The sequence below is a fragment of the Amblyomma americanum genome, chromosome 6 (genome assembly GCF_052857255.1).
Source record: "Amblyomma americanum isolate KBUSLIRL-KWMA chromosome 6, ASM5285725v1, whole genome shotgun sequence".
NCBI classification, from domain to species: domain Eukaryota; kingdom Metazoa; phylum Arthropoda; class Arachnida; order Ixodida; family Ixodidae; genus Amblyomma; species Amblyomma americanum.
The window spans coordinates 20490082-20515902 of record NC_135502.1 but is presented as its reverse complement, the minus strand read 5'-3'; the positions used below and the strand labels follow the sequence as shown (position 1 = coordinate 20515902).

Sequence of the window (25821 nt, the reverse complement as noted above, 5' to 3'; positions counted from 1 at the left end):
CTTATTCGTTTTTAACTACTTTGCTTAACTATTTTTCGCTTTCTTCTCTTTCCCCCCTTTCTTTCCAACAACTACCCCCCCCCCCCCCCCCACCTTCCGGCCTTCTATCGCAATGAAGCATGTCAGCGTTGTTTCAACTCCGGCTAAATTCTCCATAATTCATTAAAAATCTTCCTTTCTCACTCATTATCTGCGCGGCATTTCTGACCTAGCCTCATGAGTCTGACTGGCAAAAAGCGACATGATGCACGTACAAAAGCCCACGAAAGATTGAAGAATGACTGTAGAGCCTTGAGTGGGTTCAGGAGCTGAATTTCGCGAGCACGGCCCGAGGGAGGAGAGCTGCAGGTACGCCTGGAGCGAGCGTCGGAAACTTGCATTATATTCCAAAATACTCTGCAGACCACCACGAAGCTGAGATGTTTTTTTTTTTTGGAAATTAAGCTTTCCCATTTCCCTGGCTAATAAAGCAAGAATTAGCTTAGTCACTGTTGAGCATTAAGATCAATCGCTAATGCCAGGTCGAAAAGTTAACCTTAAACCGAGATGAGACTGGTGCTTTTTCCGGCACAACAAAATGTTTTCATTTTTTTTTCTCCAAAAGTAATTGAGTGCTTTTTTTTTACTTTATGTCATTTCTTTTGCTAAGAAACTGACACAATGTGGTCCACTCTCTTGGAAAGCTAACGGGGGAATAAAGCAATTTCTAGCGGAACTTCGGCGTCAATACTGCGTGTTTGCTATTTATGAGTTGACAATAGCGCACGGTGATCCCTACGCCGCACTGTTTACTCGGCTAAACCGACACCCTTCACGTCCACTCGTCACAGATCGATTATGGCGAGGAATGCTTAGGCCGCAAACATCGACGTGCGCACGCTGAGCAATGCTTCCTCTTGTTAATCTTCCTTTTGTAATTCTAATTCCTGGAAATGCTTGAGTCAGCGCTGAGCGGATTCCCGAAGCAAGCGCACTCAAAAAAAAAAAAAAAACGGTTGGAAGGTGACCTTCATCCACGAACTTCAAGCCAATCACATTGCGAGCTTTCGAACGTTTTCCACTGGGTATCCACATCCTTGTTAACTTCATTGTCAAGTGGCATTAAGAGGAAAGAAGGTTTTTGTTTTTCACTGTCTGTTAAGTGCGAACACTTTTCGACGGCGAGCTGAAGCTATGAATCTTTGAATCTGAAGGCATCGTAAGCACGCTCCGTTTTACCGGTTCCCGTAGTGCATTGAGCCAACTAAATGGCATTTACAAGTCTCGCGTCGCCTCGCTGCCTCATGCAATACACTTTTTGCCTGGAGTTCACAAAACTCCCAGAAAATTCCCGCAGAACCCTTAGCCGGGCCCAAAAATTATTGCGTCGGGCGTACCGCAACTAACTCATTTCCCCATGAGTCGCTAAGTGCGTTTCACGCTGTTCTGCGAGGCCTCAGTGGGCTGCAGCTCTTTGCTGCGATGGCTACACTGATTTCAGACAGCGTAAAGGGGACTGCGCCGCTCGAGGTAAGAGTTACCACGTGGAACCGGGGCAAAGAACGGTCGCTATCAGAAATCCGCTTCTTTCAACCGAGGCAACCTGCTCCGACAAGGAAATCCGGCGCGTGACGCCTAACCGAGGGAGAGGGTGACCGCGTATGCGTCTTGGTATACTTGCGAATCGCTGGCACTGACTGGGCGGGGGACGGGGTCTGTGTGCTAGTAAACTTGACGGGAGCTGGAAGGTCCCCGACCTTTCTGCGCGACTCGTCGCTCCGCTATCGCGTTGAAGCAAGGCGCGCGCGAAGACCTCAACGTGGTTCGGGTTTCGCAGCACAAGCCTAAATTTCTGGCGCGGGGGTTGAATTTCGGTGCGGTTGCAAATTTGGCGGGTAAAAAAAAATACAAGAAAAGTTCTGCGACTTTACTCCTCCAGGAGGAACGAAGGAGTGACAGGGGGGCTCTACCGCCCCTCCGTCCTCACTACATCCGTACGTGGCCACTGTGAGGCCTACCTCAGCCGCGTGGCCATATGCGATGATGATGATGATGATGATGATGATAGGTGATACATCGTGTGGAGCGCCCTCCCTCTGACTCACATTTCCTTCACGGCTAGGCCGTACCTGGACACAGTTCTTGGTCATAAGAGAGAGATGTGGCGGAGACAGGCTGCTAGGCACGGGCATATTACAACAATTCTATTCCCTATCTATCCCTTGTCGCCCTTCGCGGGCTGCAACACTGCCACGCCCATGTTTTCATAAGGGCCAACTTTCTGGCACAGTGGATGATTGAAGTGGAATGAAATTTGGTAAAAATATTTTTACACTGTACCGGTCCTGGTTTTATTCATCGCGAAAAAAACAGCACGAAAAGACAACGGACGTTAAAAGAACTACCCCACAAGCGCTGAGAGGAGAATTAGCAGTGAGGCAAGGGCTGAAGGTATGCTCTCAAGCCTACAAGGATCCGGCGCCTGATGGTAGCAGGTCTTTCACCAAGCAACCCTTCTTCATACATTGCCTGGATGCAGGGACCGTACCGTCGTTCTCTACTGGACTTCATCAAATCAGCTAACCCTTTTCCATTCATTTAGATCATTCATCACACATTCGTCCATCATTGATGCCCTGGGGCAATAAATTTCGCTTTCAAAAAAAAAAAGAAATACCGACATTTGAGCTAGTTGGTACAGCACCTTGGAAAGCGCTTGTGGCTTCTGTCCTTCCTGCGTTCGTTGTCTTTTTGGCCTTTTTTTTTTCAAGAGGCTGTACCAGCTAGCTCAAATGTCGCTATCACTTGTGGTTTTATTATCGAGCGTATTTTGTTATTTCACGTTGGTCCAATCGTCCCCGTAAGTAATTTTCTTATTTCGTTTTTCTTAAATTGAACACAAACTTGATTCGTTCAACATACCACCAGAAGGTCTGTTTTTCTGTTGAGATGGGAGTTGAGGACATGTTGGCATTCTTGTTCAGAGATGACCACTTCTGTTTGTTAGTGCAATGAAGGGGCAGCGCAGAAAAAGAAGTTGAAAGCTGTGGCGTGAGCGCAAATCTGAAAAAGATAATGTCAATCCTGTCCAGTCCTTCGGAACAAATAATGTCTCGCACACAAGATACAACATTCACGACAAGTTTCAAGAGCGTGGAAAAAAATGTGCAAGGCGATGATCACAACACTCTACACACTCACCCGAGGCCTATGCGATCATGACAGGCAGTGTTACATACAGACCTATCCTTTTGTGTGAGCGTTAACTGATTTCGTCTGCCTAGCCAGAATGACCTAATCGGCCTGGACTTGCTCAGCTTTTCTTCCTAACTCCGGTCACAACGTCGCTGCCAAAATCGCTGGTTCGGGACACGGTGGTTGAACAAGGCAGGGTGAGCTCAGCGTTGCCATGGCAACATCGTATTCAATTATGTCTCCGCCCAAGCTTGGAACGCGGCGGCGGATGTCAATTAAGACGGTGCCCTTTGCAAGCATCAAGGATAAGACCCGCAAAAGTGCAAAAGTCAATTACATTGCGGAAGACATTTTCGTCTCCACGGTGTTTGCTGCGAAAATTGCATTGTCTACAGGTTGAGGCTGAGGTAAAACAGCGTCTTTGGCAACTCCTGTGCGTCAAAAAAAGGAGCAGTCGCGAAACTTCCGCCTCTCAATCGCTTTTATAACGGTCAGTTTCTTGCCCATTTTTATTAAGTACTTGCTAGCGATATGTATACAACATCCCCACGATTAATTTTCTCAAAACCTTTAAACGAGCTTAAAAAAAAAACTAGGAAAAAGTTGCTTTCTGCTGCAGTGTTGATCGCGGGCTCTAAAATTGCGCGAAGGCGCAGACTCCCCGCCCGTGGAGTCGCAGTATAAGAATCTAAGGAGTAAGTGCATTGCATATTGCTATGTTTTCAAGGGCTGACCAAGCAATTCCTATAGAAATCTGTAAACATGAACCGCTGTGTTCAAAACAAGATTACAAAATCAAAACAGGGCAAAGAACTGTGTTATCTGCAGGCAGTTTTCAACACAGACAGCCTTCTCTAGAAAGGAAGCGCTTCCCGTTATTTCAGAAGCCGGAAACGGCTGTGACATTCTATCTACATTTCATGTTTCGCCTCGGTCTTTCTTTGCGTCTCAAACCGATCCGGTGGCCGTGTTTGACCGCAGCATTCGACTTGGATATGTAGATAACATTTTATTTATGGGTTAAACAACATTTTATTTATGGATCAAAATGGCTAATTATTGTTCAACCACGCACCGACCTCAATGCTACGTTCGTATAGACACTTTACAGTGCAAAACTCTGGATTAATTTCGATCGCAATGGTTTCTATAACACGCACCGAAATCTCAGTACAGGTTTGTTTGTTTTTCGCATTTTATCTCCGTCAAAATGGGATCGCTGCCAATATGATCGAACCGACAAGCTCGTACTCAGCGCTCCAGCGATATGGCGTAAGCATGACGCAAACATGGCGTTAGCATAGCGTGCGTGCGTCCGTGCGCGCGCAACAAGGAAGTAGTACAAATGCGAACGCATGCGCATGCGCCACGATTTGATGCGCTACTTCGAGAAAATTAAAACGAACCAGACAACGCCAGAGAAAAAGCCGAGGTGCCACCTTGTTTGAGGCTGAAATAACGAGAAAATGCGACCTCGCCAATAGGACAGCAGGCATTGCGCACTGCGTGGCCAAAAGCAACCGCTCCGCTACAAACCACCAAGTGAACATTCTTTTCGCACTCGCACCTGTATAGGCGAGTAATTTGCCCGCAATGCGGTGTATTGCTGCTGCGTCACTCAGCTAGCAACGTCCAGGCACAAGAGTAGCACTTATTAAATGGCTGCGCAGTTCTCTCGTTTATTAAGCAGCGCTAAATATAGCGTCCGTCAGCTTGTCTTTAAACTTGTATCTCGAAATCCTGTACCAATTCCTGTTGCTGCGGCAATTAACTGTGGCGGCCACTGCCTCTGACGCAGTGTTTGAGTCACTGAAGAGTCATGCCTGAACGCTGGAGATAGCCTACTCTTGGGACTTCCCGAGGCGCGAGCGCTACAGATCTCAGCCGTCGGTATTCACCATGCTGCGCCGAAGGCACCTAGCGTGCGTTGAATGTTAACCAGGTCAATGCGTCGTTTTTTCTAGGACTCGAATTCTACGGCAAGCTTGCCTCGAGGCGTGCCAGAGTTGGACTCGCGCCACGCTGTGTGCCGCTCCAGAGCTGCGTTCCAATCGCGAGTTCATGGAAACAAAGCCCTGCTCCGGCAGTTTGCACGCGCCCCTTGCATACTGAGCTTCGCCGAGCGATTTTGCGCTTACGTCGAAATTTGATACGTGACCGGATGTGTTGCAGACTAAATTCAAACTGAACGGGGTACGTGTATGATCCGATAAAGTGGTCTTGGGCACCGACGTGCGGGTGTCGCTAGACAAGTAACGTGTGGGTAATCACACACACACTTGAGAAACGTAGCGTTTATATTGCCGAGATAGAAATAAGTGGGTAACCTGAAAAATGCTGGCTTTTTCTGCAGGACAGTGCGTCAGTGCACAACTAGGACATCATATCTGCGAAGGAAGCTTTGCTACAACGGCTACTTCTTTCCAGGCAGCACCTTACAGTGCCGCTTTGTGTTTTGCATAAAGTTGCGTACAGGACCCACGCTTCGGTTATTGACCTGATAGTAGGAGTCAAATTAGAGTGAAACTGAGATATCTACCTCGACCTCGCATGCCTCGATAAGAATAGATGGAAAGATGAAAACGCCCCTCAAGCTGTCTTGCCGTAGTCGTCTGCGCAACGACGTCGAGAAGACGTGTGAGCGCACCCCAAGTTTAATTTGAAACCTCTCAGTTTATTTTCTCAGAATCGTCGGCGCTGGGTTCTCCAAGCAGCGACGTATTCTAAGAAAGTAAAGAGCGCACGTGAGCAAAAAATTTTACGCCCCCCCCCCCCCCCCCCGCACTTATTTCGATATGTTTGCTTTGCGGAGGCTGGTATGTTTGTTCAGAAACGTTGGGCCTTTGTCGGCGAGCGATAAAAAGGAAAAGGTTGCATTTACAACGACCTCATTGCTGTTTGCTTGCGATCTAGACTAAATGAGAGCGGGAGAATTGAAATGATTTAATAAAAGCCAGCCTCAAACTAGTGTTTGAGGTTGACCTCTGGTGGGTCAAGTGAGGGGTCTTGTATCTAAGGCTGGATCTTGAAACTAGTAATGGATTTTGTAATTACAGAATAAATTGTTGTCTCATGAAATCTTAGCTCCTTCTCATACATTCTAGTGATTCAGTTACCACTTGGTTTAAAGTGTAATATGTGCGGCGTAGTGCCTGGTACCGTAGAAGGAAAATCCTCTTTTAAACAGACACTGTTCTTGGAAAATTTCATACCTTCTTATCCGATCAAACGTCGATCTTTAAGGCACCAACCGAAAACTGCTTTCTACCAGGAATTCAATAATTCGGTGTCTCCTGGAACGTATGCATGCCTACACAAACACTGGGATCGCTGAAACCGCGAAAGAGTTTGATTTCTATATAAACACTTTGATTTCTTTGCCGCCTAGAGGCGCGGCATGAGATCAAGGGACACACCGGGACGGTCGCATAGGGGATCGCAAAGCATACACTTAATTTGTGGCTACACGCCGAAACTGCCAAGATACGAAGATTATTCGCAGCCTCTGGGCTTAGAAAACTTCTGCAGGCACTGTTGCGCACAAGGTGTCAGTTAACGCGGTCTGCTCATCATCGGAGCCGCCGCGGTGGCTCAGTGATGATTGCGTTCGGCTGCTGACCCGAATGACGCGGATTCGATCCCGGCCGCGGCGGTGGCATTTCGATAGAGGCGAAATTCTAGAGGCCCGTGTGCTGTGCGATGCCAGTGCACGTTAAAGAACCCCAGGCGGTCGAAATTTCCGGAGCCCTTCACTACGGCGTCCCTCATAGCCTGAGTCACTTTGGGACTTTGGACCCCCATAAACCAAACCAAACTTGTTATCAGAGCATTCTGTCACTTAAGACCGCTCTGAAGCTACCAAAGTTCTCAGTGGTGACAATTATCCTTCTTCTACCCTTTACAGAGAATTTGAGGTTCGAGGTTATCGTAAAAACCCAATTACAGGGCCCAAGAGCAGACCTGTACATGGGACGTGTCGAGAAACACTGGATGTGAACATTTAAACCGGGTTTATCTGGCGTACTTTTATCATTGATCATTAAAGCATGCTTCTAATGTTAATATATTATGCTAATATTCGAGAGAGCGTTTTATACCGGGCATCTATAGATAAGGAAACTGTTATTGGGAAACGGCTGAAAGGCTGTTGTGTTTACTACACGCGGGCCTAATTTCATTGATAGCGAGGAGCAGCTTTTCTAAAAAACCCCGATGACGACGAAGACGACAACAAGAATAGTAATAAGGGAGTAATTACTCATTGACATCCACCCAAGCGCAGCCATGCGGCTACAAAGGAAAGCTCCCACTGTACCCACTACGAGATATTGATGAATTCGCTCTCGCCCTACCATAAGCTTGCCGTCCCGGTTAGCTCAGTTGGTAGAGCGACTGCTCCGGTGAAGCGGTGGTCCTGGGTTCGAACCACGGACCAGGACGAATTTTTAACTACGAAGGTTCTGAGAAAGCTGCATAGCTTTCCTTTGTAGCCGTATGGCTGCGCTCGGGTTGATGCCAATGAGTAATTACTCGCTTATTACAAATCTACTCTACATTTGGGGATTCCCCTAAACGTCTGACCAACAACAAGGATAGCTTCGCATAAAAGTATCTTCTCACTTATTATTCAGGACGACAAATTTCGTGATTGAGTGCGCCACGATCGCGTTGCTTCGCGTAAAGGCCGCATGAGGCAGAAAGAAAGACAAATGATGCCCGCTCAGGCTACGGGAAAGGGCGTACGAGGGCGCGTTCTGTTTGTCGTCGGATGTCCGCGCTGCTCTCGTGAATGACCCGCGGCAGCGGTGGACGCTGCGAGCTCGTTACGGCATCCCTAGATGGGGCCTCAGATTTATGGCTGGGGTCGCCTTCGATTAGCGACAACGCACGACCCTGCTCTGACCTTTGCCTCTGCGGCTTTTACTTTCGAGCAAGCGGCAGCTGACCTCTCGGAATGCACACACCGCTTATCTCGGCCTCATTCTCGCTATGCTTGCCGCCCGCGGACGTCGATTTTGTTCAATGGCAGCGCATTTCGAACGTGACATTGAATGCAAATTGAAAGGGAGAACGTCGTTGCTGGAGCATTTTGTATCCTTGTCAGGCTCAGCGCCGAGTTTCACACCCCGAAGTTTTCCCTCCTTAGTTTCATCTTGTTTAAAAATTATGTTTATCCAGACGGATATTGTTCGTTTTCTGAACTCTCTAACTGGGCGTGTCTTTCGTGGACTGGTAGTTATCACGTGCGACTTTGTCATCGTCAGGTATACAAGCTTCGCTTGAAGAGGGGGTTCTGGTTGAAGTTGAAGTTTATTTTATTCAGATATATGAAACGCGCAGGTATACACTGAGCAATATGCTGTAATGGGACCTCTTATAATAAAATGATTCAACTAATGACATTTGTTAGTGACAGCAACCGCGGCAGCAATTAGTCTAAGCATATGAGGCAACTATTATGACATATTTAATCACAAATACATTTTGAAACATAAAAGAAATACAAGCAATTGGGGAAACACAATGCAACAAGTAAAGAAACAAAAACACTAAAAGCGTAGCATACTAGCAGTTCGAAATAAATATTTTAAGTTGTCGTTTAAATGACAATAAAGATGGAGCTATTTTGCGTCGATTTCAACGTCATTTCTTTCTCCTACGCACTTTGTTGGTATACTGACAGCGACAATCGTGGCCTGGTCCTTTTCGCCTGTAATTTAAAAGGAATGCCGGTTTAAAAACAGCACGTCAAGTGAGAAACCTGATCCGGATTCAATTTCCGTTCATATGCTTGTACAGCGCTAACTATCTACGGGAGGACGACGACACCTGAGCGCGCAGTGCGGATGTCGAAACGCTTGAAGCGAGTTCAAGTAGTCTATCTTCGTGTGTACTGAGCAGCATCGACTATCTGTGCCGCCCACTCCGATAACGATGTCGTCCAAACTATGACCTTAGACCAGAAGCACAACGCAAAAAACAGGCCTCCCTTGCGGCGGGATTCGTGTCAGGAGTCGCGTTCTAGCTTACTCCGTTTGTTTATGTTCTTTGTTTTGCAGTAGATGTCACTTTCGATGACTACGACTAATATAACGTGTCTGGTGTGCGTGCGTGCGTGCGTGCGTGCGTGCGTGTGTGTGTGGGGGGGGGGGGGGTGTGCGCGTGCACAGCTTTCTCTCTGAGGTTATGACACATCGCCATTCACTTCGGAGCGATGATCGAGGAGCCCTTTTTTAACCTTGACGTCACAAGTTTGAATCGAATGGCGGGAAAACCTCGTACAATGTGTAAATTCAGTTTTGAAAACAATCAGTGCATCTTTTGCTGTCGAAGAGGCGTGGAAATAGCCACAGAGAGCCAAGCGATCGATCTTTACTAAGAACACAAATTGCATGGAGTTGTCCCAAGTGACCCTCTAAGTTTGTATCGCAACCTTACCCCATTTCGGATTCATTTTATTTGTATTGTGAGGAGAGTTTAAATTTAGTCCGCCGGTTGGATCCCTGCCGCGGCGGCCTCGCTTGGATGGAAGGTATACATGTGAAAGCATTTCTGTACCGAGATTTTGAAGCGCGTCAAAGCACCACAGGTTGTCGAAATTAGCCTACAGCACTCCATCCACTACACCGTGCCTCACTTCAAACATTATTTTTTTGACACGGGGAAATCAATCAGTCTGTCAATAAATCAGTCAACTGATTAATGGCGAGGCCAAACGTTAACAGATCCGCGTGTGCAGAAGGTGCAGTCAGGTTGAAAAGGCAGTCGCGAGAGAGAAAAAATAACAACGGGAGAAGATGACCCGATAACATACGTACTATTCAGGACAAAAGGAACAGACCCTCCCGATGCGCCAATATTTATACCAGGAGTGCATCGACTGGTGGAGCCCGTGCAGTGCTGCACGGTTCGGAACCTGAAGGGGGGGTCATTTACTTTTGACCTCTGTAGTACGTACAGGTGCAGACAAAAGTAAACGAAGCATGCTGTTGAGTTCCAAGTGCAATCACGCCTTCCATATAGGAAATAAAGAAACATTGTTCCTTCATGATAAAGCTCACTAGTGTCCCCTACACGCATGTACACACCATAGCTGGCAGTTTCAATCGGGCAAAACGCGAAAATTATTTGGAGCCAATAGCGTGTTTCGTTTACTTTCGTCCGCACCTGTGCGTTGGCTGACAGTCTGGTGTGTGTGCGTTGGGAGCCTGAAATGAAAAAAAAAATTAAAGCTCACAGAGTTTTGCCCCCACCACTTCACCTTGTGTTCTGTTTGCCCCGAAAGTTGTAATAACCGCAGAGAGTCATCTGGTGAGACGCTGACATCAGAGCGTATTGGCGTAATTCACACCCCGAAAGTACATTTTCTTCGTACTAAGTCTCACTTAAGGAACGCAAGTAGCAGGTTGCTTAAGCTGAACATAAATTTTCAGTTATAAACCTTTCAAAACTTAGATAATACTTTTTACATCTCTCTGCTTTCGACTTGCTCGTGGTCTAGTGGCTTACGCGTCCGCCTCGGCTGCGGAAGGTGGTTGGTTCGAATCCCACCGCCGGCCACCCACCGGCAAAAATGGGCACAAAACCTGTTTCGAACACTCAGCCTGCAAAGGTGGTTCATGATTCAGATGAGACAATGAGTTGATCTTGATGAAGTTTAAATGAGCTCGCACTAGGGAGTTCAGCGGATGAGAATGTGCTCGAAGAAGTTCAGCATGCTGCTCTGAGTCCGCGGACTTAGTCTAGAATTTTCGATCAACATTGTTCCTGAGGCGCTCCCCGCTGAGTACAAAATCGAATTATTTACGACTCACGGACTCCTCACGTCCCCGGAATACAGTATTCCCCTCTACCCCACTTAACCTTTTCTTTTTCTTTCCGAAATGTTGAGGGGGGGTGAAGGTGAACTAAGCAAGACTGCCGCGCACAGGAGTATTTGCGGCGGTAATAATGGAGTCACCAAGCAGCCCACAGTTAAATAAATAATTATGATTATAATTGGTGTTTGGGGAAAGGAAATGGCGCAGTATCTGTCTCATATATCGTTGGACACTTGAACCGCGCCGTAAGGGAAGTGATAAAGGAGGGAGTGAAAGAAGAAAGGAAGAAGAGGTGCCGTAGTGGAGGGCTCCGGAATAATTTCGACCACCTGGGGATCTTTAACGTGCACTGACATCGCACAGCACACGGGCGCCTTAGCGTTTTTCCTCCATAAAAACGCAACCGCCGCGGTCGGGTTCGAACCCGGTAACTCCGGATCAGTAGTCGAGCGCCCTAACCACTGAGCCACCGCGGCGGGTCTACAGTTCAATCTGTTTTCGTTTGGAAGCTACACACACAAAAAAATGAAGGGATTGGGAAGGAAGTGCGTCAGGCGCTGCAGCGTACTGCGGGCGTTCAAGTACATTACTGCTTTTGCCGGGCATTCTCGGTGATTGGGGCTCATAAAGTGACCGTCGGGCCCTGTCGTCTTTCCGCATGCGGCTTTATGGGCGTCGCAGTGACCGCGTCGCGAAGCGTATCCCCGTCTCCGTCGTCGTGCGGAATAAAGCTGGCCTCCAGACAGTTCCACCCTCTGGGATACTATACAGCAAGAAAGCGGCTCAATACTCTGAGCGCGGAATCACTGAGCCACCCATCTCAAACATCATTCAAAATAGGGTACGCGGCGCTTGATGGAGTCTCTTCTTATGGCCGACGTTTAAGGGCAAAGGTTCGCGAAACCGAAAATGTCGCATTGCTTGGGTTAAAGAAAGGCGCGGAAGTATGGCTTGGCAATATGAGGAAAAGGGAGACTTTCTGACGCAAATCACGCAAATCTGAATGTGAATTTGTCGGCCCTTCCATTATTCGAGGCCAGTAGTATGTATTCAAATAACAGCAGTGTACGCATAAAAAGTACAGGAATAAAACGGCGTCGACTAAAACATGAAATCGATTACGATTTTCGGAACACACAAATCACATGATTTCTATGTTGCCTGGATATGCGGCCTGGCATTGAGGGGTGGATGTTAAGATCACGCTGGGAAGTGCAGCACCCACCGTGCAGTTCGATCGTGGCTGCATGTTTAAGCGGCCGATTTTTCGCAGCTTTAATGTTTCGAGAACATCTGGTGTCTTCTGTGCGTGATTAAGAACCGTAACCGTCACATTATGGTGATTACTTACCTGTTTATTCATCTGTGTTATGTGAAGGTTACAGGGTGGAAGGGGGGAGGGGGGGGGGGGCTACGCTAACGTAAGTCACGGGTATATGCGTATAAGCACCGACGTTGGACGATAGGCAAGAGGTGCACGTGGTTGAATGACGGCACGCGTAGCAATGGGAGCGACAGGCAAAACGCCGTGTGTATCCCAATAAGCGCAAGGTGCGGCATAATGAGCGGCACAACACGGCACAACAGCCGACAGCGTCGCCGGGTTCCGGAGGTGCGAATAACCCGTGCAGCCCTGTCAACGCGTGTTGCACGCTGATACAGTTGAACGCGTGTAACAAACTATACACGTTCGTACTGCGTGCCATGAAGTGATTGAACTGGTACATAGTTTCAAAATCCCGCTACGCCGTCTAAATCATTAAACCCAGCGAAGGTTGTGTGCGATGTGGCTCTATCAACGCAACATCGCGACCAAGCACAAAAGAGAGACTAAACATTTTAGCGCGAACATTGCGTAATTTTTCCGTCCAGAACTCGAACCTGTTACAAGCCTCTTGCTGCGATTCTAACGCCGCTGAATTTCATGTCTCCTTTGCATTACAAAATGTTCGGTGCTACCTGAAACTTAAAAGCTCTGACACCGATCCTGTGTGGCCCTGTTAGGCCGTGGCGGTGAGGCGCATTTGAAACGAGCTGTAATATTGCCAACAAGCGCTTTTTGATTTATCCGCTGCGCTCAGAATCTCTTCGGCTCGCTGGCTTATTGAATCTGTGGCTGTAAACGATATGTGCCCTTACTCGCCATTTATTCGCTGTCATTAATTGTTTACGCGTTCATTATTTATTTATTTCTTTATTTATTACGTTTGACGATATCTGCAACTTCATCGTGCTGATCGGGTTGGAAAGTTGGACCCCACATTTTACAATGAAAGAGAAATTACGAACCGAATTTATGAAATCAAAACGATCAATCACGTACCTAAATTACTGGATATATACATAATACTGTGGTATGCCTCAAACGAGAGCTGTTTCCGCCAGTCTTTTGCAATGGGACTCACGAGACTGCAGTATGGGCATCAGGTCAAACAGCTGATTGGCCGCGGTGGCTCAATTCCTTTGGCATTCGGCTGCTGATCACAAGGTCTCGGGTTCGATCCCGGCCACGGCGACCGTCTTTCGATGTAACCTATGTACAAAGACCCCCGTGTGCTGTCCGATGTGAGGTCGCGTTAAAAAGCCCCAGGTGGTCTAAATTAATCACGAGGCCTCCAGTAGGGCGCCCCTCATTGCCCATGTGTCGATTCTGGATGTTAGACCCCACATTTTACAATATAAGTCAAACGTCTAAACAAAGGAGAAATTTAGACACAATAGAGTGGCGGCAAAAAAAGCAGGCGGTAACAAAACTGAAACCCAAAAGCTGAAAACGCTTTCAGGGCAGTTCTTCCCTCTCGAAAATGAGCCCACAGATTAGGAGCACACCTGTGCATGCTCGTAATTACTTCATGAAATTTGTATTAAACTGTTCTTGCTGTAAAATTGAAGCCCACTTGGGAAAAGCTGTTAAGGATGGCGAGCTTGTGAGATGGCGAAAGCATGCGAGACTAAGGTACGGCTTGCCATCTGCCAGGAAACGTTGCAGCTTATCTGTATCGCCAATCCTGCAGAATATGGTCAGCACCCAGCAGCGAAACAGTGGTCCGGATGCTTGGTGTGCGCTCGTGGAGCGTTCGTGAACACGTGACAATCGACGCCCGAGCATACTGACCGCATGCGTGTTAAGTTCCTTTCGCAACGAGGGAGAGCGGAAGTAACTAACTGCCTTCGCATCTTTTGTTTTTTTAACCTACTATGAGTGTAGGAACAGCCTTGAGCAGCGCTAACACAAAATAATAGTCTTGGCGAGGTTTGTGTATGTTCATACTCCTGTTAATGCATTTGTTCTTTTTTAAATATTCCTCCTTTCGCTGAGTTCGAGAGAGGGAGCGGGAGCTCGCGCGCTTCTCTCATAAACAAGTCCGTCTGAAGACGGACTGATTCTAGGGACTAAAATAAATGCGAGTTTTTTTTAAAGCGGCTTTCCCCGTCTGCGATGCGGACCGAGTAGCTCTTCTGCTGAGATCAGCTTGTCTGCGAGGCTAGGTTGCTTGCTTGGCGCTCTGGCGGCTCGAGATGCCGTGTGAGAACGCGCGAAAAAGAGTAATTATAACACGCCCACATCGGTTTTGCTCAAAAAAGTATACACTATATTTGTGCATCGTTCTTCGAAAAGGAACTTTGGGTCGGCGTTTTTTTTTTTTTTTTCAGCGACCGTGTTTAACGGTTGACCGAATCTCATCAGATGATGTGTTTGCGAATACATTTCGGAAAAAAAAAATGACATTTTAAGCAGCGCGAAGAACCAAGTAGTCTTTGTTGTTCATGGGCAGCCCTAATCTGAAGACAGTAAATATGAAGCAGGTGTAAAATTGAAGCCAAGTAAAGGAAACAACGCACGGCACGGTTATGCACTCTAAACAGAAAAGTAAAAAAAAAGGGTAAGCTGTCCTCTAGCGCAGACTATATTATAAAAGGGTGTACACTAGACGACAAGTTACTCCTTTTAACTCTCATATACGCGTATTAGTGTTAAGGGTGTAGGTGTTATACGCTACGAAAACATTCATCGGACGTGTCTTCCCTTAATTACGGTGTATATACACGCTGAGAAAGCACGCGAAGAAAAGCATTGACACGAGTGCCACCAGGAGAAAAACGCTGGGAGAATTCGTTGAGGCAATATTCTAGACCTATTTACAAACGAGCGCTGAACAAACGGGTGAGTCGCTGGTTGCTCGGCGTCATTTATAATGTGGAGTTTTCTTATCGTTCAAGGTTGCTTAAAAGAAATACAAAAAGTTCGGCATCGAGCTTCGGTTTTATAAGTTAGCACCAGTGGAATGCCACCACGTAATTATCGGAACGTAAACATTCAGGTTCATTGTGTCCCTTAGATCAAATTTGAAATCCAGCGTACGCTTACTTGATGAACTCGCAGTTACGTTAAGTCGCGAACGCTCTTTCTGTATCGCTCGGACTCCCCTCTGCTCGCCTCGCTGCGCTTTTTGTGCTCTGTGCGCTTTTGCAGATACAGTTGCGTACGCATCTGCACCTCCCTTTTATATAATGTATTGTTCTAGGGGACAGCTTACCCCTTTTTTTACTCCCATATAGGCGTATTATTGCTTAGAGTGATATAAACTGAAGAGAGTTGGCATGTTCTATACGTGCGTGCTGCACTGTCATGTAGGAGAACCTACGGGCGCGCCTGGTCGGGCGCGTTGTGTATGCTATAGCTTCTATTCCCACTGTAAAATCCGAGAGAGTACTGTTCCGGTGCGCTGATTTTTTGTATTTGCCCTTCTCGTTTGTCTAGCTGTCAATAAAACGTTCGAGTTTGATGCCCGCGAAGTGTTTGATCTCTGCACCTGCGCAACTACGGTCGCCAGACGTGGTCAGTGACAATTGTAACTGCTGCGCTACTAGATCAGTGGGGTAGTTTCTTTTTTTTTTTATCAGCCTAGACACACCGAAGATATTGCGCTTGCTGCGCTGTTTGAAAAAGGTTTCGCTCGGCGAATGGCATCTCGGGTCAAAAAGGCGCGATGCAGATGTGCTGGGTGGGATCTCCTCGAGGGCAGAAGGCCTTAAAAGCTCGCGTTATCTCTGTGCGACGCTGAAGACGCTTCACTGACTGAAGCTTCTGTGAAGGAGGGGCACTGACACTTAAACGTTGTTTCGTCTACCTTGTACTTTGTGAGCCTTGTGCTTTGTACACGTTGTACTTAGACTTCTGTAGCTTGGCCCAGCATTTTGCACACGTTCGCGTAATACTAGACAGCGACTTGCTCGTTGCCTAGTGTTACGTCAACGTGTGCGTACACTGTAGAGGGCTGCTGGCTTAAAACAAAGATTTGTTATCTTAGTGGGGCCTATCAACTCGAACAACACTCGGTTCAGCCTTATCTATTGGATAATCTGTGTATTGTAGACCCAAAGCGTACTGTGCAGCACTGTTCCTGGATAAAAAAGTACAGAAGGAGAAAATGGTATCTGGAGCTTGGAGTCGCTCGAGTCAATGAGAAAAGGAGAATAAGGGCAAGATAAAATAAAATTGGATTATAATTGTTACGGAGATCTTCGTGAACTGTGAAGATATAGCCTAACGCACGTTTGCTGTTGCTGGCGGCCCATGTCCTTGCGACAGAGCTTCAGAGGCGATTTCGCCTTGTCCAGCTTTTCATTAACTTTGACACCACCAAAAGAGCGTGCCTCCATGTAGTATATGGTCGGCATCTTGACAGAATTCGCGTCTCCCATGTTCAACTCGGGCAGCTGGTGCCATGCGCCCAGTGCAGCCGCGTAAAATGCCAAACATCGAAGGAACTAGAGGCTCGCGTTATTGTGGAAAGGGGCGAAACGATGGTTCACGAAGTTAAGTTTCAGACGCCGTCATTGTGTGACAGAAGGCTCAAGATTACGGGCGCTTCCGAGGGTGGTGACCCCGATTTCCCTAAAGCCCGACTGGGAGAAAAACGGGCTCTTTCGTGGCGAGATTTTCGATGCGCGTCTTTTTTTTTCTTCTAATACTCGTAAAACTGACTTTTACGGCTGTGCGGAATGATTAATGACTTACTGGCTGCAATTCCACGCTTTACGAGTGTAAACAACGGCCACGTCTGGGCTTCTGGAGATGGGTAACTAGCGTGTTGTGGGCGGCAGCATGCGACCTACATCCCCTCAGCCTTTGGGGTGCGTTTACAAGTGTCTTGCAAACAATGAAGTTTGGTGTTGTTTCCCCCTCGAGAAATAGACAGTGAGGTTAATACCCTTCTCTGTTCCTTTCGTTTCCCGCCCTTCTGAATAATAATAAAGCACTGTTTAGTACTTTGATTTGATAGAAAACTTTTCATTTTACCTTTGACAGCGTTTATAATAGTTGTATTAAAAACTTAGGCGATCCTCGGTGGATCGGTTGAATGCTTTAACATGTTCCGCTCATATGTCTTCATTTCGTTATATCCGAGTTTGATACACTAAATTTCGTTATATCTGATGTTCACACACTAAAGTTCATTATGATCGACGTGAGACATCCGAGGTAGGCACGTGTGACGACTGTCACTATTACCGCTTGCACAGACCCTTGCAGTCGTAATGCATTAATATCAATAATAACACGATGCTTATTTAAAATAAGTGGTAGCCCAGATACAAATAATAATACTTAATGAAGTAGGGCCCAGAATTCAGGGATGTAGTTGGACCTCCTGTTAGTGAATATATTAAAGAAATGAAAAAAATAATATCGGCAGAGCAAAGGTAACTAAAAGGAAACATAATCAAATGAACAGAATAAATGAGAAAAAACCGTGCCTGTAAATGTGCGCACTTCGAAACGCAACCTGTAACCCATAAAACTCCGCCCCCTCCCCCTCCTCTCCTCTCCCACTTTCGCCACTTGAGCGTTGAAGTATTATCCGTATTAAATTTTGTGCTTTCCGTTTACAATCTGAAGAAATGTAGAAACGCGCCCGAACCCTACACAGCGGCATTGTCGTGTGAAAGTCGCATGAACCGAAATAGCAAGAACTAGGGAACTAAATACGGAGCACTAGAACACGTAGACTGGAATACAACACTCCCATTGAAATGAATGTGATCTCCAACGCATTGTCCTTGCAAGTAAGAGGAAAAGAACTATAAGCGGAGAGGGCGGGTCTGCCTTTCAGAGACGCGACCTTCGCATGCGACCTCAGTAAGCCGAGCTGGCTGAAATTGGGCGTCATATGGGAGATCGTTTTTGCTAGTGCACACCTTAAAAGAACGTCTTGCTGGGCAAGTTGGTACATCTTTGGATTACAGGCGCGAAAACAGACAGACCACAAGGTAGATAAACGGGACGGAGCGCCTTATTTGGGAAGCTAACGTCTTCACGGAGCGAAGATTTCTGTCAGCGAGCCAGGTAGGATATTGCTTTTGGCAGGATACACGTAGAAGATCATTTAGCAGGCGGATTTGACGCCATAATTCAGACCTGAGGATCCTACTTATCCGCTTTACATGCCCCCAGGAGGGTAGAATAGGCCGGAAAAGGGCACTTACTTCAGCAGGCACCAGTCCATTCTTGATACAGAAGGCAATATTCCTTGCACGACAGGTGGTAGCCACGGAACATGAAATCCATTGGTCAATAAAACATGGAGACGACACACACACAGACAGGCCCACTGTACTAGAAATATAGCTTAAAAGAACGTCTTGCTGGGCAAGTTGGTACATCTTTGGATTACAGGCGCGAAAACAGACAGACCACAAGGTAGATAAACGGGACGGAGCGCCTCCCGTTTATCTACCTTGTGGTCTGTCTGTTTTCGCGCCTGTAATCCAAAAATAGTGCACACCGCTGGTGCGAATTTTCTCGCGTAATCTACTTGCTAAAGTAGAAAAACTTTGAGCATGTTTTCAGTGACGGAGGTTGAACTTGCTGCTACTTATATAGAGCACAAGAAGAGTCGTTATCTCGGCAGCCAGCATTCCCTAAAAACGTCCAACGTATAATATGTTTTCTAGCTGCCCTGTGCATAGTTTGAAAAGCTAAAAAAGCTCTTGTCTTTCTTTTTTTTTCGCAGTGCAGGTTGATTCTATTCTTCAGCCACACTCATAAATTACATACATATTTTTTTGTTTCTCTTTCAGAGCTCAAGACAGGCGTTGGGCGCTTGGTATATATTGTTGCGCTGAGCCTACAAGCGTGGCTATGTCAAGGTAAGTTCCTCATTTATATTACCAGTTGTAAATGAACTGTCTATGATGATACAGCTAAACTCCCGGGATCGTATACCCGTTCCTTGTTTATTTTATTGTTTTCATTAGGTCCGGATAAGGGGTCCTAACTTCGTTCTCCACAATAAATATCTTTGCCGATAAATTTTGTTTGAGTACGGAATGCTCCAAATAGTGCAGTATAACGGGTCTTCTCTGCTTGTTTTACTCGCTGCCAAGATTTCCACTCATATTTAGAGATAACGTTGGTTAAAGGCAGCGAAGCCATGATCGATAGCAACGTTGGAATGCCGTATTCATTCCGGTAAAAACGAAATGCACAAATGCGCGGTGCCCGTTATTACGAATCGGATCAAACCAAATCGGAGCAAATCATGTACGAGAATGAAGGCGTCGCAACAACAACGAGCCCCATACACGAGTAGCTTGCAATATCTATCCAGCAAGCAATGTTACCTGTCGTTGTAATGGCCATTAGTGTTAAAAAGTAAACGCAGTGAAATACTGAAAATAAAATCAAAAGAACGAAAGAACACACGTTCGTCAGGTCTTGGGGAAACGGAAGCGAACACAGGATTCAACGGACGGACGGGCAGACGTGTAACGACGTCCTGAGCAAAGCGGAGGCAGGACATTTCGGAATCAAAAAAGAAATAAAACGACTGGCTGAAATCTAGATACTTCCGGTGATGGGCGGACACGGGAAGAGCTTTTCTTTAGAATAAGCGCTGGGCAGCGGTGCCCTAATCCTTCGCGTCGTAGAGCCCTAATCCTCCTGCTTGCTTTTTGGACGACAATCCATTCGTTGTCCCGCCAGGCCTCATTACATGACCGGATGTTTGATCGTTTGGGCCCAGCGTAGCGTGCTCGAGCTCCTTAAGCGCTGACCTTTCCCACCTATCCCGGCTTTCTTTGGACAACATTTACTCAGCTCAAGCAATCAGAGTGTCACCTATGGCATTAGTTGGTACAAGCCTCTGCGCATGCTCACCAGCGTGGAAACTATCTTCGGTCCGAAATGTCGTTCTTACAGCTGTGCCTGTGCTGCACATTCGCAGGAGGCATGCGTCAGCTAGAGTTCAAAATGACACTGAGGAGAAACTTAAGGTAGGGAAAGACTTTAAAAATGGTTTTCAAAAGTTTGCTGTACACCTGCTGTACACGCAGCTTGCATTAGAGCGCAAAACTTTATTGAAAATTTGTCTACTATTTTTTGTTATCTTATTCTACTAATGTACCTTTTTCTTAAAATTATCTGCAGAGTGTGCTCAGTTTTCTGTACTCAGGTTTCTGGGAATGATCTTTGTTGGTCTCTCACTGTACGACAGAACCTACAATCGCCTGCGAAGTGACTGAAGAGGTTCTTCTGCAATCTATTCCGATTTATTCGCACATTTCGATTCGTAACGACAACCGACCTTCAGAGCAATGCCTTACCAGCAGGGATTTGTGCCGTGGCGCTATCAGCGGAACTAGCGCGTTTTCACGTTGAGCGCGGACGTGAAATCGTTTCCACGTATGTGACAGTGCTTTATTGCTTGACCAACCACTACTCGTGAGCAAAGGCTTTTTTTTGCAGATTTCTAGTTCGTCTACAAAAACTTAAATTGGTCAGGTTCCCTGAACGCTCGTGTAAGCGTTGGCAAACATTTTTTCACGTGACAATAAATGATACAGTCACCTACTGAAACAATTTCTTCTATATCGAAGTTTTGGCCTGTTACAGAAATCAAATTTGTTCCAAAGGCGACTTTTCTAAAATATAATCACCCAGCGGAAAGTGTCTCAAGGCGTTTATTCAGGTTTTTAACTTAATATGTCTTATATAAAATCCCGGGTTAATCCATGTGGATTAACAAATCTTTGAATTTTGAGAGAAGCGCTAGAAGCAGGCTGGGAACGCAATGCGTATCGTGTAAGATTGGCGAATTGCCGGAGGACACGAATGTCCGTGATAGAAAGCTAAACGCAATATAAACATAAAGTAATGGTAGGTTAGACGCAGACGTGAAACCGTGTGTGTATCAATAACCTGAAGGGTTGACGCTGAGGTGGTGCAATGCCGGTCTTGCAAGCTACCGGCGTACCGCCAGGGCGAAAGGTTTCAGATCTGTTTGCGAGACATTCCGAGAAAGAATGAGCTTAGTATTACGCAGCAGAGACCAGAATCTCACTTGTTACACCAACGGCTTCGTAATCTAAATATTTCTTTTTCCTCCAGCAAAGTTTTTAGAGATTTCGTTTCGTAGTGAAATTCCTAATTATTTCTCGGACGCTGTTTTAATGAGCTTTACAGAAGCCATCGCTGATAACCAAAGGCGGATATTGTATGAAATTGGTAGTGAGGCTCCAGGTAGCGCGCGTACGTGGCTTTTGCTTTATTTGCATATGCTAATGATGCACGCCAAGTTATCGCAACGAGGTTCTCTCCGAAAGAAATTCTTAATCAAAAATCGTTTTGATGCTCTAATTTCGCCTATGTGACGGCGTTCGTTGTTTGTTGACTTTCTGCAAACGCCATGTTAATCGCGAAAATTCGGTTAGCTACAGTGCTGTCGCATTTCTCGAGGCGATAGCAAGTACCAGAAATTCTAGTTAATTGGCTTATGCACTTTTTTGTTATTCAGTTCTCCAAGTGTTGTTTTCAAATCGCATCAGCTACTTTGTTGGGTTGTTCACATTACCTGTGAATGTGAAAGCTATTCCCCTTAAGACCTTCCATGTATGCGTTGTCATTTGTAATGAACCAGCGAACATTCCATCCAGTTTTTGTTTTCTTTCTGGCCAATATGCCGGCTCAATGAAAGTGACACTTCGGATACGAAGAGACGTAATTCAATCGTCACTGGCTCCTGGGAGACGGTCGTGTGGATATACAGTGGACATCCTATTCAATTCTATGCCACACTTATCCTCTGAGCCGACTCGCAGATTCCGGCGATAGCGAGAGCGGAGAGTCGCTTGTTCCAGTGACGACGCGCGAAAAGAATTCTTATGAAATAGAATTTGAATAGAATTGTTTTAATTTAGTGGCCTAGGCCTACTTTCCGGTAACGCCCTCATATCACTCGCCACGCGCTTACAGTCAGAAGCCGAATTCAAGACGCCAGGGCGGATTAGGCTGCGAACGATATTCGAGATTTTCCCTTCGGGCGTGTCCCTTGATTCGCTAGACGTGTATTGGGCTCGTGTAATGCAACCGCCTTAGGGTACACACTTGTGCACGTTTAGACGCAGCAAACGGCGTTCACCACGTTTTCGCTCGAATTCAATATCGCCATTCTGCCGCTGCACGCCCGTTTTCGATCGTGGGCGGGTCAGGAATAGTTTTAGTTGCGAACAGTCTCGCGCGTTTGTCGCATGCAAATTTTTTCTTGTCCTGAGTTTGACTGCATTTCGTATTCTTCTTTATAAGACGCTGTGAGTAAAAGCGGGGGTGGGTCACGTCTCTGAATGCTTTGTTTTTCGTTTTTTTTTGTTGCATGTCGCGTCATCCGCTCCGTTCTTTGTCTCAGCCCAGCCTCCTTCTACTCGTATTTGTACCAAATGTCTCAGGGAAGCCCGCCTTGTAAGATATAAAAATAAAATAGGGTCTTTGAGATGAAGAGAGGGTTTTTGCGGCATAGTAATACCAGTATTGGCGGACGTCAAAAAACAGGCGAATCATGTTAACTATTAAGATGATTAACTAAATTCTAATAGTTAACTTTTTAGCTATTACCGATATGCGCGTGATTGCGATTAGAAGTTTGTAGTCGGCCGTTAGTATAATAGCCACATCAGTTTTTTGAATTTCGAAACCACGATTTTTCTCGCCACCGGGGCACAACAAATTTGGGCCATTTATGGGGCCATTCGCAAACCGCGAAATCTAAAAACTGAGATGAATATCACTAACGGCCGGCTACGAATTCCTAATTGCAATCAGTCGCTTATCGGTAATAGTTGAAAAGTTAACTATCAGAGCTTAGTTAATCACGTTACTAGTCAACGAGATTAGATCTTGTTTTTTTTTTCGCTTAACCGCTGCCCCACTACGCCAGGAGTGGTATGTATGTAAAGTAGAGAATGACCAATTCCGCAAATATGGGCATGTAGGCAGAACATAGGTGACCGAGAGGAAATACTAGCACGGGAAGGATCTCTAGTGCTGTCTCATTGTTCTGTTAAGGTTTATGGTTTGGTTTATGGTTTATGGGGTTTTAACGTCCCAAAGCGACTCAAGCTATGAGAGATGCCGTAGTGAAGGGCTCCGGAAATTTCGACCGCGTGGTTCTTTAACGTGCGCTGACATCCCACAGTACACGGACCTCTAGAATTTCGCCTCCATCGAAATTCGACCGCCTCGGTCGGGATCGAACCCGCGTCTTTCGGGTCAGCAGCCGAGCGCCATAATCACTGAGTCACCGCGGCGGACCATTGCACTGTTAAGGGTAGGCTAACTGTTTTGTGGTGGTAAAAAAAAACAATGACCCCAAATCGCTGAAGGAACCCATTAACGCTATCGCGCCACACTCGTTAGGCAGGCCTCAAGTGTTCCCTCCAGCTTTCTTGAAGAGAGCCGTTTCTTTCGCCGCAATGCGGTTTCCTTCCAGGGGTATTCCTCAACGCTCGTTCTAATCTACCAGTCTTGGTTCGCTGCGTTCTTTCTGCCGCATTCCCATGCGAAAGGACGTTGTTAAGAAAGGCATCATGTGCTTTCTTCTTTTGATTAGTTAAAACTGTTTGAGTTAACTCTCTTGCTCGAGAGAAATATGTATTCTTTGTGGTATCATTATTAAAACCTGATCTCATTTAGCGATCAGTGGAAGCTACCCGGAACAGGCACACAAAACTATGCGTGCCGCCTGATCATCGCACTCTTGATGATCGTGTTGCTTTCATCCCATGTTTCTCTTTATTGATCTCGCCTTTTATTAAGCATAGAATATTTTCGATGTAAGGTTGGCAATACATAATGTTTTGAGCTTTTTTTATAATATGCTTTTGTCTTCCCACGTCTTTTAAAAATAAAAAAAGTAGTGTTCCGCATGCCGTGATAATGATCATTTGTATTGTATTGGGTTTTATGGCGCATAAGCAACTCAGGCTATCATGCGCCAAACACAAAGAATGATTAAGTGCACGCTACTAGTACATAACCTCAACCTTCGTTCCATATGACTTCTAGCAATCTCTTTGATTGAACACATTGTTTTGATGGCACAAAAACACTGCTATCACCCACCTACACGCATAATTTTTAACGCAACAATATTATTGGCAGAAAATTCCTTAATCGTGTGCACACGGTCCCTCGTCGGTCACGAGCAGAGTGGCATAATAGTGTGTGTGTGTGTGTGTGTGTGTGTGTGTGTGTGTGTGTGTGTGTGTGTGTGTGTGTGTGTGTGTGTGTGTGTGTGTGTGTGTGTGTGTGTGTGTGTGTGTGTGTGTGTGTGTGTGTGTGTGTGTGTGTGTGTGTGTGTGTGTGTGTGTGTGTGTGTGTGTGTGTGTGTTCGGAATCTGTCTATTAAATGTCAAAGGACAAACAGTTTCGATATCGTTGGCTGCGGGAAAAACAAAGGCTAAAGCAGTAGCCCAACAGCAATTCTCTGTGAAGGATTTCAAGTATGATAGCTGTAGATTTCTTTCACTGTAAAATAACCCCGGGTTCGAACCCGACCGCGGCGGCTGCGTTTTTATGGAGGAAAAACGCTAAGGCGCCCGTGTGCTGTGCGATGTCAGTGCACGTTAAAGATCCCCAGGTGGTCGAAATTATTCCGGAGCCCTCCACTACGGCACCTCTTCTTCCTTTCTTCTTTCACTCCCTCCTTTATCCCTTCCCTTACGGCGCGGTTCAGGTGTCCAACGATATATGAGACAGATACTGCGCCATTTCCTTTCCCCCCAAACCAATTATTATTATTATTATTATTATTATTATTATTATTATTATTATTATTATTATTATTATTATTATTATTATTATTATTATTATTATTATTATTATTATTATTGTAAAACAACGTTGAAAATATACAATATAGAAACTGTATGGACGCACTGAAATTGAACGATAGAGTGGAGAGGAGGGCTCAGTTTCCCTTGACCTGCTGCTCTCCCCCTTACATCTAGCACCGCGACCTTTCCTTTCCTGGCGCTGCTGCCTACTGTACTCTTCGCTACGCAGCGTGGGAAACTGACTAACGTGTCAGCGTAATACCGCACTCGTCATCACGTAATCCAGGGCTTAGCGCATCGAGCGGCGTGGAGAAGGGAAGGGTGGCGAAACGCGGCAGAAAGTGTCTCGGCTTCTCTTCATATGCAGGGAGCGGGACCTGGCAGACACGTGCTCGGTGCAGCTCTAATATTCATTCTCTTCGAAACCTCTCTTTACACCTTCTTTACTCTTCTCTATGCTTTTTTTTTTGTTCCTGCTTTCTTCATCGCCTAGCTTGATTGCTAAGCAAAGCGCCCAGGTTCGGCTTTTCTTCACTTCCTTGTATACGTATTTCCTAACTACAACTGGGCACTTAGCCATGTGGCAAATAAAAAAGAAGGGGAAGGGGGTGGGAAGTAAACACGCAACATCGAAACTCTGACGCACCTAATAACGTAGGCCATGAATTATTGAGCCAGAAGAGGTGGTTAGCAGAAACGAACCAGGAAGAAGCCT

The 25821-nt window shown here is 46.1% G+C and overlaps 1 protein-coding gene across 1 annotated transcript in view; it reads left to right on the top strand.

Annotated features, from left to right (window-relative positions):
• Positions 1-25821, top strand: part of LOC144136429 (uncharacterized) — a 123249-nt gene that overhangs the window by 4462 nt on the left and 92966 nt on the right. Inside the window, exon 2 of the mRNA XM_077668732.1 lies at positions 19080-19148. Coding sequence (XP_077524858.1) covers positions 19080-19148 — 69 coding nt within the window. The remainder of the gene's footprint in view (positions 1-19079; positions 19149-25821) is intronic.